General features: G+C 40.3%; 1 protein-coding gene and 1 long non-coding RNA gene across 51 annotated transcripts in view; both read left to right on the top strand.

Annotated features, from left to right (window-relative positions):
• Positions 1-17,584, top strand: part of PUM1 (pumilio RNA binding family member 1) — a 141,329-nt gene that overhangs the window by 45,587 nt on the left and 78,158 nt on the right. For 18 of the 50 annotated variants that reach the window (XM_021095754.2, XM_021095753.2, XM_021095743.2 and 15 more), the window contains exons 4-5: positions 11,791-11,899; positions 12,862-13,040. The exons of 17 other annotated variants lie outside the window; for them this stretch is intronic. In XM_021095754.2, coding sequence (XP_020951413.1) covers positions 11,791-11,899; positions 12,862-13,040 — 288 coding nt within the window. The remainder of the gene's footprint in view (positions 1-11,790; positions 11,900-12,861; positions 13,041-17,584) is intronic. 15 more of the 50 variants (XM_084963656.1, XM_084963654.1, XM_084963640.1 and 12 more) reach the window with 1 other exon arrangement.
• LOC146402650 (uncharacterized) lies at positions 2,153-7,251 on the top strand. The gene is made up of 2 exons (XR_014807383.1): positions 2,153-2,382; positions 3,292-7,251. It is a non-coding gene; the product is annotated as an uncharacterized LOC146402650 (long non-coding RNA).

Genomic DNA, 17,584 nt, shown 5'->3' with positions numbered 1-17,584 from the left:
GCTGTGAAGCTTCACTTTTGAAATTAAATAACTTTAAAAGTGCTTTGAAAGCTGAGAGAGGCATCTAAGCAAAAGTTTGTACCTTCAGCTCCCACTTCCACAGTCCCTTCTCTTAACATTGTATGCCTGAATTACCGCAGTGAACTCTCCTTGCAGCAAGTGGTTTCTCAGCATCCATTTGCTTTCTCTCGCTCCATTTTATGAGGAAATGTCAAATGAATCTTTTAAAATGAATCTTCATAATGTTACTCCCTGTTGTTGCTTGTTCCATTAGAGCCTAGCTCCTCAGTCTCACTGGCAGCTGGACTAGTTGTGCTTTTTCACCCTTTCCTTACTTCTCCTCTCGTTGATGCCCTGATTCCTTTCTTATTGATGGGCACCTGCCCTACTTGCTTTCATTTCACTTTTGCTCTTTCTCAAAAGTCCTTTCCACTGTCTTCTCACTCTGAACTACCCCTTCCTTTAAGGTGTTCCTTGACCATCCTGTCCCTGTGCTGTTCCTTTCTTCATCTGTAGTAGGTTGTTTGAAGTTTAATAACCTGTGCCACACTGTTAGTGTGTTTATTTTATTTTTGTGGCCAAACCTGTGTAATGTGAAAGTTCCTGGGCCAGGGATTGAACTCCCACCACAGTTGCGACTTAGGCCACAACTGCGGCAACACAGGATCCTTAACCTGCTTTGCCATGCTGGAACATCTAGTGTGCTTATTTTAAAGTGCCCTGTAACTGTCAGTTTGATTCCTGGTTTAATCTTTTTAATCTTAATTTTAAATTAAATTTAATCTTTTGAATCTTAATCTTTTCTTTCAGGGCAAAGACTGTCTTTTACTACTTTTGTTACTTCCAGTGGTGGCTTATTCAGGCATTTCAGTGTATGTTCAAGTAATAGTTTACTTTCTGACATCGGTAAAAGAACTTTTGTTTTTTCAGTAGTCAGAAAAGCAGTAGTGGTTTTCTAACTGTGGGAGAAAAGGTCAGATCACTTCATTGCCTAGCCTAAGTGATTTGTTTAAACTTAATCCTTAGTGATGAAGTGTTACTACAGGACATTAGATACAAAGTTTTTTTTTTTTTTTTTTTTTTTTTTTTTTTGCATTTTCTAGGGCCGCTCCTGTGGCATATGGAGGTTCCCAGGCTAGGGGTCTAATCAGAGCTGTAGCCGCTGGCCTACGCCAGTGCCACAGCAACACGGGGTATGAGCCATGTCTGCGACCTACACCACAGCTCATGGCAACGCCAGATCCTTAACCCACTGACTGAGCAAGGCCAGGGATTGAACTTGCAACCTCATGGTTCCTAGTCAGATTCGTTAACCACTACGCCACGACAGGAACTCCAGATACAACTATTAACAATGCTTATTATGGAGTTCCTGTTGTGGTTCAGCAGTAACGAGTCCCACTAATACCATGAAGATGCGGTTCAATCCCTGACCTCCCTTGGGGGTTAAGGATCCCACTCTGCTGTGAGCTGTGGTGTAGATCGAAGACTCACCTTGGATCTGGTGTGGCTGTGGCTGTGATGTAGGCCAGCAGGGGTCTTTGACCCCTAGCCTGGGAACTTCCATATGCTGTGGGTGCAATCCTAAAAAGGAAAAAAAAAAAGCTTATGAAAAGTGCTTGATAACCTTGGAAGATATTTTTTAAAAAAATTATAAATTTTATATACTGCAGTTATAAATTATGCAAAAAACTAAACTTTTCTTTAAGAGCAATATATTAGACTTCCTTCAAAAGAGATTTAGTTGAGAGATTATTAACAGGAAAATTTGTTTTCACTAATAATCATCTTGCTAGATAGGCTAAAAATTTTAGGCAGTAATTACTAGATTCAAGATTGTTATGCTGCCTCTTAGTGAAATGTGAAAAAATTTAGCAAATGTTGATTTGTAGGCAGTATTTTGGTGATTTGAATAAAACGAAACAGGAAAAATGTTTAAACATTTAAAAATAATCTTTGGGAGTTCCCGTCATGGTGCAGTGGTTAACGAATCCGACTAGGAACCATGAGGTTGCGGGTTCGGTGCCTGCCCTTGCTCAGTGGGTTAACGATCCGGCGTTGCCGTGAGCTGTGGTGTAGGTTGCAGACGCGGCTTGGATCCCGCGTTGCTGTGGCTCTGCCGTAGGCCAGCGGCTACAGCTCCAATTGGACCCCTAGCCTGGGAACCTCCATGTGCCGTGGGAGCGGCCCAGGAAATAGCGGAAAGGACAAAAAAAAAAAAGAAAACCTTTACATGTTAATGTTGAGGAACTGATTAAAAAAAGAATTCAGGACACTTAGTTGATATTTATATAAATGGAAAGTGAGAATTTAGGGAATCGTGTTTCTTAAACTTTCTGGACAAGAAGGGGAAAACAAAAACTCTTCTTGGGAGTTCCTGTGGTGGCGCAGTGGTTAACGAATCCGACTAGGAACCATGAGGTTGCAGGTTCAATCCCTGGCCTTGCTCAGTGGGTTAAGGATCTAGTGTTGCTGTGAGCTGTGGTGTAGGTCGTAGATGCGGCTCCGATCCCGCGTTGCTGTGGCTCTGGCGTAGGCCAGTGGCTACAGCTCCGATTAGACTCCTAGCCTGGGAACCTCCATATGCCGCGGGAGCGGCCCAAGAAAGAGCAAAAAGACAAAAACAAAAACAAAAAACAAAAAAAAATTCTTCTTTGTTTTTTTACATACTTAGTTATTTTTAATTTTTTTGCTTTTTCAGCTGAACTCGTGGCATATGGAAGTTCCTGGGCCAGGGATCGAATCTGAGCCACAGTTGCAAGCTGTGTCACAGCTGTGGCAGTGCCAGATCCTTAACCCAGTGTGCTAGGCTGAGAATTGAACCGGCAATACTACGGAGACAAGCCAGATCATTAACACACTTGTTGCAGTGGGAACTCTCATACTTGGTTATTTTTAATTTAAAAAATAACTGGCTTGTGATTAAACCATTGAACATTCTCAGCATTCATTATTTAAATTACAGTTTTCACAGTGGATTGGAGATTATTATCTGCTTGCTTAAAAATATTTGAAACCTGGTGTGAGCTCTCCTCCTTAAAATTCCCACCAACTTTGTTTTTTTTTTTTTTTTTTTGGTCTTTTTGCCATTTCTTGGGCCGCTCCCTCAGGGCACATGGAGGTTCCCAGGCTAGGGGTTGAATTGGAGCTGTAGCCACCAGCCTACACCACAGCCATAGCAACATCAGATCTGAACCGTGTCTGCAACCTACACCACAGCTCACGGCAACACCAGATCCTTAACCCTCTGAGCAAGGCCAAGGATTGAACCCGCAACCTCATGGTTCCTAGTTGGATTCGTTAACCACTGAGCCAGGACGGAAACTCTAAATTCCCACTAACTTTTGTTACTTTGAAATTATTATATTGAAGTGAAATGTATCTGCTTAAGAGAAGATGCCTTTTGTTTGTAGTGAATTCTGTACCACCATAATCTCCATTTTTATTTATTAAAGATTCTAAATCATAATAAAAGTATATTTTATAACAGGTCATCCACAATCCCATTACACCAACAAGCACCTAGTTCATATTTTATTTTTCTTTCCGATCTTGATTCCAAAGGGAAGGGTGTGATGGGAAGCAGACTTTACATGTACCATTTTGTATTTTGTTTTTAAAATTAAATGTTACTTTATAAATATGCATATGGTCATTGCTATTTTGGGTGAACTTACACTATTGTATACAGCTACTTTATTGAACATTTAGTTTGCTCCTAACTTTTTTGCTCTTATACTCGAAATATAGAGCTTTCCCTCCTCCTTTGAATTATTTTAACATTCAGATAAATTGTCAGGAGTGAATATGACTCTTGGTGTATATTTTTTCAGAACTCTTTCCGAAAGAATTGTCCTAACGGTGAATAGATGTATGCACCTTTTAAAAAAAAGGCCTAGTAAAGGATATTAATACTTTTATATTTAAACTGTTTCTTGTTAAAGCTTTAGTAATAAGTATGTGTGTAGTTTCTAGTATTTATTATGAACTGTCTCACTTGATTTCACAATAACCCTCTGTGATGTGGAGGGCGAGGCAAATCCCCTAGGGCATTGACATTTTGAGAAGGGATTTCTGAAAATTACAGTTTTCTTAATCAAGAATTTCAGACCAGAACATGTGACTATCATTGTTTACCAATAATACGTTATTTCAGTCAGGCTAAGATTCTTTCTCTGAGTTGATGTCAGATTCCTAAATGGAATGAGAATGGAATGAGAATATTTACCAAGAGATTAAAAAATTTAGAGGGAGGGGCTATATCTTACCAGCTAGTTAAAATACCAGGTATTTGACTCCACATTGGCTCCATTCCAATGAAACTAAGCTTGTTTTGTAAGTTTCCATTGCCCTGTGAGATGATCAAACCTGTACTTGCCTTTTTGTCTGTAGCATCTCTCTGAACAGTACTCCTTAGGAAGCCACATTTCTGCTCTGAGAGATAGCCCTATGTAGCTTCTGTTGAGTGTGTAGGCAGTTTACTATTTTATTCGTCTTGACAGAGTGCTTATTGGAGTTTGCAGCAGAAAACTGCATTGATACTTCCCTGTGCAAATATTAGTGGTGGTATAGTTAAACACATCCAAGCCTTAATAATCAGCTTGTCTCTTGGTTTCTGCAAAGCTGTAATCATGGCTCTTGCAGTATTTTGTTAGGGCTCTTAATTTTATGAGATTTACACTGAAGGAGGGTGAACGATATGCTCACACAGGCTAGCTGAGTACACAGGAGCATTTCATTCGCTAAGCTATTAGTGATGTGAAGTCTATTGGTTAATATTCTGTTATTAAATTAATAGTAGCAGCTAGTTCTTGGATCAGTTACTGAGTTGTGCTGTTTCTTTACATTTTATGTTATTAATGTTCACAGCAGTTCATTTAATATATAGGTGAGAAAACTGAGGCCTAGATGAGTTAAATTCACACAGTTGGGATTTGAAACCAAGGTTGTTAGTTTTGTTTTGTTTTTTCTTTTGTTTCACACCTATGGCTTGTAGAAGTCCTAGACCAGGGGTCCAACCCAAGCCTCAGCAGTGTCATTGCCAGATCCTTAACCCACTGTGCCACCAGGAAACTTCCTGATTTTGTTTTTTAAAATGATTTCAGAGTAGTTATATGTACTTTACCACTGTATTACTTCTTAAAATAAGAAGCGTAAGGCTTCTTGATGTTCTCAGGCCTTTATTGTCTCCACTTCTGTTTAAAGGGCTCTTAGTAGGGGTTAATTTGATGATTGATTGTGCAAGTGTGGCTTTGTGTATTGTCTTTTTTGTTGGATGATTAAATGAAAGGTGTTTCCAAACAAGATTTGGAGGTTTCCTAAGTGGGTAATGTTGCTCATAAACTAGCACTTGATTTCTACTTTGTTCTCCAGAAGTCTTGTGAATAAGCTTACGGTTTTCTTTGCTCTCTTAAGTCTTTTCTTTTACAGTCCTATGGTTCAAACAGGGATAAATACTGTATGTGTTTTTCTCTCATAGACTGTGGAGAACAAGTACTATTGGAGGGGTGGTTAGGACTCCCATTTAATTTCCAATACAAGGAAGAGTTACAAGGTCTATTGCATTGCTATGGCAAATGGTAGGACCTCCCCAAGCCCTGATTCTCAGTTTGTAGGTTTTGAATGGGACTTTGATTACTAATTTAGAGACAGTTGGATTTTAGAACTGACCTATACTAACTAGAACCACAATGTATTAAAACCCAAAATGTATGTAATTAATTTACAAGGAGAAATAATAACTCTCAAGTAGACAGGATGAATGTGTTCAGTGATTAGCATATTTGGCAACAGGAGGAAGCAAAGTTCTCTTAAGAAGTTTACTTGGTAAGCAGAGTCTGAGCCAGGGAAGTTACTTTGATGTTTTTAGTGACTGCTGTAACAAGTTACTACCTAGCCTGATATATTCTGCTTTTATAAGGACAGATTTGTTTGTACATCACATGCCCTCTCCCTAAACATACAAGTGCTGGATAAAACTGCTACCACTGACTCCTTGATCTATTTTGCTTTTGTTGGACCAATTCTTAATTCCCTTATCTACCTTTAGAATTGTCAAATCTTTTGATCCTTTTATTGCCTAATCTTTCTTTAAAGTGAATTTTGTAGACCTCTTCTGTGATCTGTTCTTTGTTCTGTCAGGAGAAGTCTTTTAGAGCTGAACCCCGAGGCACATGGAAGTTCCAAGGCCAGGGGGTCGTATCAGTGCTGCAACTGCCAGCCTCACCACAACCACAGAAACAATGTGAGCTATACCTCAGCTCCAGGCGATGCAGGACCCTTTAACTCACTGAATGAGGCCAGGGCTCAAACCTGTATCCTAATGGATATTAGTCAGATTCTTAGCCCTTAGAGCCGCAACTAGGACTCCCCTGTCAGGGAAATCTAAATTTCCAAGTTCTTGATGCGGTAAGCAGCAACTGTCTTTTCATACAGTAGTTGCATTTAAATGTTTAGTGATTGAATTTAGGTATAGCTTAAATGAATTTTTGGCGACTCCTTATATGAGTTGGCTAAGCAGGATGTTTTAGCCAGTGCTGTGGATGTTACCTCCAAAGGAGTTGAATCTGAATTTGAGGTAACAATTGGATACTCACGATCACTTTGTTTTACATCAGTAGATTATTGCTCCTTATGATATGCTAATTCTCAGTAAGCTTAACATGTCTAAGTCCATTACATTTTGCAGAATTTAAAAGCTTGTCATGGGAGTTCCCAGTGTGGTACAATGGATTAAGGATCCATTATTGCCCCAGCTGTGGTGTAGGTCACAGCTGCACCTCTGATTTGACTCCTGGCCTGGGAGCTTCCACATGCCATGGGTGTGGCCAAAGAAAGGGAGGAGGCGGGGAAAGCCTGTCTTTTTTTTGTTTTTAAATACAGAAGGGCTATGACAAAGGGGAGAACATAAAATGGAACGGATGTAACTTTTTTTAAATTCCAAGGCTTTAGATATTAGAAATGGAACAAGAAGTGCTTCTTGAAAACAAAGAATTAAATATGTTTTAAATATCGGGAAAGTCAGAGTTCCCATTGTGACTCAGTGGAAATGAATCCAGCCTGGTATCCATGAGGATGTGGGTTTGATTCCTGGCCTCACTCAGTGGGTTAAGGATTTGGCTTTGCTGTGGGCTGTGGTGTAGGTCGAAGATCCCACATTGCTGTGGGGTTTCAGTTTGACCCCTAGCCTGGGAACTTTCATATGCCATGGATGTAGCCCTTAAAAAAAAAAAAAAAAAAGGTAAAAATAAATATAAGAAAACTCTTCTGTATATTCACAGCTATGTTAGTTAACTGTTGCTGTATAGTGAATTACCCCAAAATTTAGTGGCCTAAAACAACACAGTTGTTTAAGCCTCACAGTTTCCGTGGTCAGGATCTCAGCCATGACTTTGTAAGTTTCTCTATTTCAGGGTCCCTCACAAGCTGCAATTAGGATTTTAGGTGGGGCTGTAGTCATCTCAAGAGTCCAACTGGGGAAGAGGCTGCTTCTAAGCTCATTCCATTGGTTGATATCAGGATTAAGTTTCTCACAGGTTGTTGGACTGAGGGCCTCAATTTCTAATGAATAGACGTCCAGTGGTCTCTCTTGGTTTCTTGCAATGTGGGCTCTTTTGGGCAGCTCACAGCATAGCATCTAGTTTCATTAAAGTGAGGAGGAGAGAGAAGGGTGGAAGCAAGATGGAAGTCAGTTTTTTTTTTTTTTTTTTTTGTCTTTTTAGGGCCGTACCTGCAGCACATGGAGGTTCCCAGGCTAGGGGTCTAATCGGAGCTGTAGCCACCAGCCTATGCCATAGCCACAGCAATGCCAGATCTGAGCCACGTCTGCAGCTCACAGCAACACCGGGTCCTTAACCCACTGAGCGTGGCCAGGGATCGAACCTGCAACCTCATGGTTCCCAGTTGGATTCGTTTCCGATGCGCCACTGTGAGAGCTCCTTTTTTTTTTTGTCTTTTAGGGCCATGCCTGAGGCATATGGAGGGTCCCAGGCTAGGGGTGGAATCGGAGCTGGAGCTGCAGGCCTAAATCAGATTCGTTTCCACTGAGCCATGGCAGGAAACCCCCCCGCCCCCCTTTTTTGGAAGTCAGTATTTTTTTTTTTTTTTTTTTTTTTTTGTCTTTTTGCTATTTCTTTGGGCCGCTCCCGCAGCATATGGAGGTTCCCAGACTAGGGGTCTAATCGGAGCTGTAGCCACTGGCCTACGCCAGAGCCACAGCAACGCGGGATCCGAGCCGCGTCTGCAACCTACACCACAGCTCACGACAACGCCAGATCCTTAACCCACTGAGCAAGGGCAGGGACTGAACCCACAACCTCATGGTTCCTAGTCGAATTCGTTAACCACTGCGCCACGACGGGAACTCCGGAAGTCAGTATTTTAAACACAGTCTTGAAAGTGGCACACTCATCACTTTTGCCTGTGTTACTCCTTAAGAGCAAGTCGCTAGGTCCATCCCATAGTCAAGGGAAGAGGGGGACTTATATAAGGGATTGAATACCAAGAGGCAGAGATGCTGCTTGCCACAAACTGAGAAGTAGAGAAGGGTGTAGTTTGTTTTCTTTCTTTTTTTTTTTTAATTTTTATTTTGTATTTTTTTATTTAAGGCCGCATCTGTGGCATATGGAAGTTCCCGGCTAGGGCTGCACCTGCAGGCCTACACCACCATCACAGCAACACCAGATCCGAGTCACATCTTTGACCTATACCACAGCTCATGGCAATGCTGGATCCTTAACCCACTGAGCCAGGCCAGGGATTGAACCTGCATCCTCATGGTTACTAGTCCATGGGTTTGTTTCCACTAAGCTACAACAGGAACTCTGAGAAGGGTATATTTTGGAGAAGAGAGAAATACTAGGTTGTCTGTAAGCTCCAGGGACTGAGGAACTATGCTAAGTTTGCTTCTGTCCTTGCCTAGGTACCTTGATTCAGTAGTTTACTTTCCTTCCATTTTGCAGAGCACTCTAGCAAACCATAGGTTTCGCCATAGCTTTTCTCCCAGAATTGGTTGGCTTTCTACCACCTTCTCTCACCTCCTTTTTCTTTATCACTTGGAGACTTGCCTTTTCAGTCCCTGCTCTTTTCATTGATAGTAGCTAATCGATCTTGCTGCTACTTTCCCAAAGCATATGGAGTTTTATTACTTTTGAGGCTGTTCCCTAGCATCTCTTTAGCATTTATATTTACATATATTGTCTATAGTTGGAGACACAGTTGCCTCTTGGCATCTGACTAGGGTCTTGAATTATTTGGTGTGTAATGTATGCTTTGCACTACCTCATTTTATATAAGGGACTTGAGCAGCTACCTCATTTTATATAAGGGACTTGAGCAATCCAAGGAGATTGCTGGAATCGATCCCCCTTGGGGGATTTCTTTGAGACTTGGTGCATTTATTACTATGAAGTTCAGGCTCCACTTTTTGGTACCTTTCTGCTTTATTGTTTACTTTTGGAAAAATTTGGCTTGGAAACAGCCCTGCTTATATGTGTACCTGCTTTTGTTGGCTTTGCATGTTATGACAGCCTGACAAACTACAGTGAAAGATGACAGGATCTCAGAAGTCATTGTTGAAACCTTGACTTCCGGGGCTGCTGCTTTCAGTAAGCATTTTGACAAATTACAGACAGACTGTGTTTGCACATGGAGGCTTGTACTTGTAGAAGCTTGAGTTTTGAGTAAAGATATCCAAGTTTGTGTTGAGAGGGATGAGTACCATAATGAATATATTTGATTACCTTTGCTCTCTTTCCAATGAATGGAGACTAAAGTTAACCAACAAGTGAGGTGTCCCTTGTGTGACATTTTTTTTTTTTCTGGTGCAGGGTTAACCAACAAGTGAGGAGAAGTTAATGCAGACCTTGGTTTGTTCACATTCTCTGCAAAATAAAGGAGAAAAATTAGAATGTTAGTTGGAAAGGGTACAACCAATAGGGAAAGAAATTGTAATCTTATGAGAGGGTGTTCTTGAGATTAAGAGGAGAAAAATAAGTTTAAAAATAAGAAGTCTTGAGTTGTGCTTGAGTAGTTCACATTAGTTTTCATTGTCCCTTCTGTGGTTTACAGCCTTGGTATCATGCCACTGAATACAATTATTGAGAATCTCCTTTATGGTGGGCATTGTATTAGGTACACATCAACAATATCTCTAATCACAGCAACCCGAAAAGTATTTCCTTCATCAGTACAAAGAGAATGAGGCCCAGGGCAGTCCTATAATTTGTCCTAGGACACATCAGAGTTGTCTAGTTCAGGGCTTCTTGACTCCACTGCTTAGCTATGGTCTGGCTCTCCCTCCCTGTCCCCTCCCATCCTCTCAGGTTAACGTACTAGTTGTGTCCTTGTTTGTCTCAGAGAATGAACCCTAGAGGCATACTGGGAATTGGCTGCTTATAGCTGCTCATCTTCAAATAAACCATTGCAGCTGTGCAGTTAAATGTCAGACCAAAACGTGCCTTTTTTCGTGATCTCGTTGGACTAGAAAATAACAGATAGGGTCTGAAAAGTATGTGGGAAACTGCTTTGGTCCGGATAGTAACCCATGTCTACCAGATAGTTTTATAGAGCTAGAATAAATTTATGCTGAGAAACCTAGAATTTAGATTTGGAAAGCTGAGATTCGTTTTAGTGAGGGAAGGTTAAGATACTTCTCCTCATTGGGTTATAGATTATAAATAAGTAAAGGTAAACCTTTATTTGTTGAGGAGGAGAGCAAATGTTTTGGGCTTTCTGGTTTTTTATTCTGTCCTCTGAGAAGTCCAGCTCTCTATGCAGTCTTTTATGCTCAAAAGCAGTGATTATACTGTGTTCGGACTTTTGAGTTTCTTGTATGACTAGCAGCAACTGAAATGAAAACATAATTAGAAGTAAGAGGTACATTTTAGTGAATAAAGCTGATGACCAGAATGAAAAGTGATGGGATTCTAGTGGAAATTTATTTTGTAACCGTGGTCACTAATGCTTTGATCTTGTGCGAAATTACTGTACTCTGTTTTACTCGAAGGGTAGTTTGCATTTCTTTGGTTGAAGCTGATTTATAGTCCTCGTACAGGAAGGGCTCATGATGCCTGCATTTCTATGAAATGTGGAAGGTTTTGTGAAGTCTCTTTAATGGCGTTATTAAGTATTCTTAAAATTAACTGAGGTTTTGAAAGTTTCATTTTCCTTCTAGTAGTGGAGGATTAGCTGTTCTGTCTTTCCAGAATCCTGGAGTAGTTAATTTTGTGGTTGGGAAGTTTGTTTTTGTTTTTTGGTTTGTTTTTAGTTTTTTCATTGTGGTGTTGAAAGTGTGTTGGTTAAATAATCTGTGTATGAAGGAGGTGAATTTTGCCTCTAGTCTTCCTTAGCTGGGGTCTGAGTTCATGTCCCAGCTTGAGTAACTTTGTAGGGTCAGTTCATACACATGTAGGCAGAAGAAGCATTTTAGTAGTTGTAGGTACTTTTCTTTTTCAGTAAGAATCCTCTTAGCGAGCACTTAGTAGGTCAACTATGAGTCCCCCTCCCTCCTTTAAAAATCTTGGTGTAGAGTAAGTGAATAATTCTAGATATTTAATCTGAGTCTCTATTGTGATGGGTTGATCTGTAGCCCCCCTTGCCTTAGGCCTCTTTGTGACCTTTACCAAAGATGTAGTAGTGCTCTGACCACAATCTATGTAGTCAGAACACTGTGATTAAAGACCTTCAGGGCACGTGAGCATCTTCAGTACCCTTGTCTAAAAGAAAGTGTTGACTGCTGTACTTTCATCCTTTATGAATTCTTTAAAAGCATCTATTATTTTTAATTTGCAGCAGCTCTTGCCAGGTAAAAAGTTTTGGGAAACAGATGAATCCAGCAAAGATGGACCAAAAGGAATATTCCTGGGTGATCAATGGCGAGACAGTGCCTGGGGAACATCAGGTAATCTAGATCTAGCATCTGTACTGTGATTTATGCCTGTTTTAGAGCTCCTTTCCTCAGCAAATTGGCAAGTCATGAATTTTACATCAGTGACATAAGCATGTCAAGCAGTGTCCTGTCCTGTAGTATAATTGCCATGAAGGAGCTTATATGATGTAATTTATTAAAACATAATTAACACGAAATCAGATCTTCAATTTTATTGAAGTGCTAGCTACAGGGGAATGGTCTTATTTGAAAATGACCATAATTTCAGCTGTAATTTCTTGTTCTATACTGCTGTCAGCATACTTGGAATTAGAAAATCCATGCCTGCCATTTGAAGTTCATGTTTCTTTCTCTTCCCGAATATGGGGTGATCTGTAAATGTAGTTGGGGCCAGATAAGTCACTGGGCATGGATGCTCTTCTGACAGACTACTCCTGAAGAGAGGGATGGGAGAGCTTGTTGAGGCAAATACGTTGACAGCAGAAAGAAATGACAGATGATAGGGAGGAAGGGAATAGAAAATTCAAAAGCTGATGTGCTGTGTTTACAGCACAGTGTAATAATGGAACCTCAGATGACAGTGGTCATCAGAAAACATCAAATTACATTAGGTTGTTTTTAAAAAGGGCAGTAAAATCACATTTTGTTTTAGTAACATTACCAATAAAATATATTAAAGAAGAAATCCTGCTTACTTGAAAGGGGTAAACGTTAATTTATCCACTTAGCTAGATAAACCAGTTAGTTATGTGAACTGCTGTACTGCTCTGCTATCCTGGGTATATGAGGGATGTGTTCCGTTGCCTTAGCTTATGTCCAGTATTATACTTAGGGAAAACACAATAGGAGGTTTTGGCTCAACTGACCATGGCAGGTTTCTTGATTCCCAGTCATTGGTTTATCCATGAGTCATCACTCATAATTTGTTTGAGCCTTTGGCTGCACTGTATCATGCTTGTGTATCTTTTTTGTAGATCATTCAGTTTCCCAGCCAATCATGGTGCAGAGAAGACCTGGTCAGAGTTTCCATGTGAACAGTGAGGTCAATTCTGTACTGTCCCCACGGTCGGAGAGTGGGGGACTAGGCGTTAGCATGGTGGAGTATGTGTTGAGCTCATCCCCGGGCGATTCCTGTCTAAGAAAAGGAGGATTTGTAAGTTGGTTTGAGGAACTTGTTCCTATCTCTCTCTCTCTCTCTCTCTCTCTCTCCCTCCCTCCCCCCCCAACCCCCACCCCTAAAGCAAAACATGCCTGTTTAGTTTCCTTAGATATGCACAGCACTAATTGCAGGGTTTTTAAAAACACTTTTATTGCAATTAGATCTCAGCAGACACAGCAGGAAATGTAAACTAAACTTTTTAAAAGTAGAGAAATGATGTTTTGGGGGGACTCACTGATACTAATGTGAGGTGAGAACTGAAATCTAGATCTCAGTTCATTGGTCTACCAGAGAACACTATTTTTAAATTTAAAACAAAAATGAAAAGAGACGGAATGTACACAAAGCTGAAGGTGGGATGTCAATAAGGAGAGCAGTGATTTGCCAGTAGCTGAGGATCCTTAAAATGGATCAGGTATATGAGGTCATTCTTGTTTTTGCTAGCTAGGCTTTAATTATGGAATGATCTTTTGGCCCTCTTCGAATAGCTTTGCTTCTTATATCCAGCCTGTCAGGATATTAATTATTAACCCAGGATGTTAATTCTGGGTTACAGTTTTTTTTTAGATTCATTGCCATTGACCTCTCTGATGCAAAATTGTAGCCAAAGCAGCTTCTGTCTATAGCCTCTTCTCTTTTTGAGTCTTAAGCAGTTTTCCTCAAGCGTCTTTGATAGCCTTTCTCAAAACTAGTTCTTTCTTACACTGTTAACTTTCTAGATCTAGAAGTCTTAAGATGCATTTCTGTTTGAGTCTTCTTCATTTTGTATTCTGTGACTGGTTTCATATTCTAAGTCAGCTAGGAAGGCCATGAAAGGCATTCTGAATCTATCTTTCTTCCTTTTCTCCTGACTCAGCTTGTACCTTTTCAGAGCCCTTTCTCTCTGAAGTCTTTTTGAGCTAACACTACCTGTTGGCAATCATTTAAGAGACCTTCTTTCCCCTAAATCATATTAATAATTTTGCCTTTTACATTTTTTATCAGATAGCATTTGTTGTCAGTATTTTTATTGTCAGACATCTGTTGCTAGGTATCAGAGGCTTGGTCCTGTTTTCCCAGTTCCACTTAAACTTGTTTGGGGTCACAGTAGTACATTTTTGGTATGGTCTTCTAAGGTGTCAAGTTGAATACTTTAATATGTATGTGGACATTAAATGAATGATTGTTGACTTGGTTGGCAGGAAGAAAACTGGTGGCATCCAAAGTAACTAGAGGCCACATGGAGTTAGCTTTATTTTAGGCTTGTCAAAGATGATGTTTCAGCTGACACTGACACTTGACATGTGGCTGAAGCTTTTAATTCCATCAAAAAAAGGGGTGGGGGAATGAACTTAAGAGGCTGGTGTGGATTTCTCCCAGCTCCACACCTAGAAGTTTGGTTTGAGGAATTTAGCCAGAATAGGGTTTTTTGTTTTTATAATAACCTTTAGTAGCTCAACGGACTAAACTGGGGCTTTTGTCTTGGGTCTTGCATACTAGCTGTTGCAAAGCTAACCTGATTACTTCTGGGTCTTTTGACCTTGCAAAGACATAGGGCAGGTTTAGTGGCTTGTAGATCAGATTGGAAAAGACTAAACCTTTTTGTGAGGCTACTTGGGAAGAATAAGACCTACGTTTTGGATATGAGGAGTGGGATCAGGCAAAGTGATCATTTGTCTGTTGTCCTTGGGAAGAATGGTGTTACTTCTTCTGTTCTTTCAATTTACCCCAGCTCACCTCTTTTTCTTACCCACTTTGCTCATCTCAAGAGTGCAGATTCCTTAGAGAAAGTACTGCCTCCTGTCTTCTGCTTCTGACTTTTAGTTACTTACTATAGGAGAAAAGTTAGTGTCGAGTGTCGGTAAGCTGTTATTTTGGAACCTGTATAACTTTTGCCATGAATTCTTTGTCAAGTGTGTGACCAGCTTTTCCTTTGGTATTAATCATGAGGCATATCCCTGGGTTACTGTGAAGTTTGTAGAAAGCAGAAAAATAATTAGAAATAGGAGAAAGATGAAATGCTGGGGCTGACATTACTTTTGCTTGTTTTTATCTTTTTAAACAGTTATTTCATTAATCTCTGACAGAGCTGTATCTTTTGTATTCAGTGTCTTGTATTCAGTTGTGTAAAGGTGGCTTCTATTGTTAATTGTCTTGTGAGGCTAGTGATATATAGCTCTTTTATAGTACTATCTCCAGAGGAAATTAAGACCTCAGGATAGAGGTCAGAAAATTGAACTCTCAAAAAAGTAGATACTGTACTGAGCGTCTGAGGTTTGCATAAAGATAAGTGAAAATTCTCCAGGTCTGTGTTTCAACTTCTAAGAAGGAAGGTTATGGGTAATGTGAAATATTATGTCATATTTTGATTTGAGTTGGACCTAAACGGTGATACAAAAGAATTGATCAGGAACATTAAACCACCAGAATGGCACATCCAGTTTTTTGGTGGATGGAGAACTGGAGGATTAGTGAATTGCTTTATTGGCTTTTTGGCTATATCCTGCTGATCTTATACTTCTCTTGGCTTTGCTCTTTGTTGATTAGGGTGACTTTTGAACAAAGCTCTGGTCATCGAAACCTGAATCACTTTTTGTTTGTCATAGTGTACGTGCATCTTCTTGAAAGAGGCGATAGTTTGTCATTCAGAGTGCTGATGAGTTCAGAGGCCAAGGAAGACAGAATATCTGTTTCTCATAGATAATTCTTCTAGAGAGTAGTAATTGGTGGTTTACGGGTCAGAACACTCAGTTGTTTTTCTTTTCAGGGTGATTGTACCAGTATTATCTCCAGTAAGCCGTGTTTTAATCCCCTGAGAGCTGAAAACATCATCTCTGATGGCATAATGTAGGCCCCAGATCAAGTAGTAAAGGGCCTTTCTCAGATACATACAATAGATAATCCAGACTCTGATGAACTTTTCTTTCTTACTTTTTTTTTTTTTTTTTTCCGTCTTGTCTTTTTAGGGCTGCCCCTGCGGCATATGGAGGTTCCCAGAATAGGGGTCTAATCAGAGCTGTTGCCACCAGCCTACTCCAGAGCCACAGAAACGCCAGATCCAAGCTGCGTCTGCGACCTACACCGCATCTCATGGCAACACCGGATCCTTAACCCACTGAGTGAGGTCAGGGATTGAACCCTCAACCTCATGGTTCCTAGTTGGATTCCTTTCCACTGCGTCACCACGGGAACTCCTGATGAACTTTTCAGTTAAAGTTGTTTAGAACTAATTACTTACTCTACAGTGGTTTTCTATCTTCAGTAAGGGTGTTTCATGGTTATAGCTTGAATGAAGGTGTTTAACTCTGTTTAGCTTTCCTGAGCCTTCCTTAAGTTCATTTTAATTGTACAAGTGGACTCAGTTTAGTCATTTTTGGCTTCTGTGGTAAGAGTACTTACAGGCTGATATAAGAATCCAACAGCAGTGTTTTGTTCTCAGTACCCACCATAAATTTTTGGTAATACTCCACTTGTGAATCAGAAACTTCAGGGTAGCAGTTTTCACAATAACAGAAAAACTCAGAATACTAGTAAGTCAGAGTCAAGTCTTTTAATTTATTTTCTTTTTGTATCCTTTACTTATTCCTGGAAAGAAGATAGGTCCCTGTATCTCCTCCTCCCACTCCCCCCCCCCCCAAATCTCCAAACCAAACATGGTTCTGAGTGGTTACATAATCACATGTAACTACTATATTTTGAGGCCACTGGGTGAAATTGCCCATTTAAGGACCCCGCTGTTGGCCTTTTGGAATATCAGCTGATCTTCACATAGATAGAAGCCCAGCAAGTCAGAAAAGTGGATCATAATTTCTACATTTCTGGTTTATGGTTCCTAGGAAATGAGAAGACCACTGTAAACTTCAGTTAGGGTGAAGGCCACCCTAAGTTTGCAGAAGAAAGAAGAAGGATTTTTAGAAAATATCTTGGAGAAAGGCCTTTCTGCTTAACTGTAGATACTGGCTGCTTTTTGACCTGGAGGATGCATGCACACTCATAGCAATTCACTTGGGTCACAGAACTTGATGACTTGCTTTTCTTGTCTCCATTGCATTTGTTTTAGGTAATCAGTGCTACTTTAATTGATTTTTTGGAAAACTTCATGCAGTATAATATAGGAGTTTGAGTCCCCATCTGGACCTTAATTTCCTCATTTGCAAAGGGAGGACAGTTAAAAAACCCGCAAATTCATATGGCTATGTAATGTATATGGAAATGCTTTGTAAGCTTTATTATAAATTTTTGCTCCACAGAGTCCTTGGGCCAGTAGCATTATCAGTACATGGGAGCTTATTAGAAATGCAAGCTCTCAGATTCTACCCCAGACTTATTGACTAAAAACCTGCATGTTGGAGTTCCCGTTGTGGCTCAATGGTAACAAACGTGACTAGTATGCATGAGGATTCAGGTTTGATCCGATGTTGCTGTGAGCTGTGGTGTAGGTTGTAGACACGGCTCGGATCCTGCATTGCTGTGGCTGTGGTATAGGCTGGCAGCTGCAGCTGTTTTGACCCCTGGCCTGGGAACTTCCATATGCCGCAGGTGCAGCCCTAAAAAGCATA

Source organism: Sus scrofa, chromosome 6 (assembly GCF_054392235.1).
Source record: "Sus scrofa isolate SSC_HxYL_T2T_F1_AM1 chromosome 6, Sscrofa_HxYL_maternal_Yorkshire_Landrace_v2.0, whole genome shotgun sequence".
NCBI classification, from domain to species: Eukaryota; Metazoa; Chordata; class Mammalia; order Artiodactyla; family Suidae; genus Sus; species Sus scrofa.
This window is presented reverse-complemented; position numbering and strand designations above follow the sequence as displayed.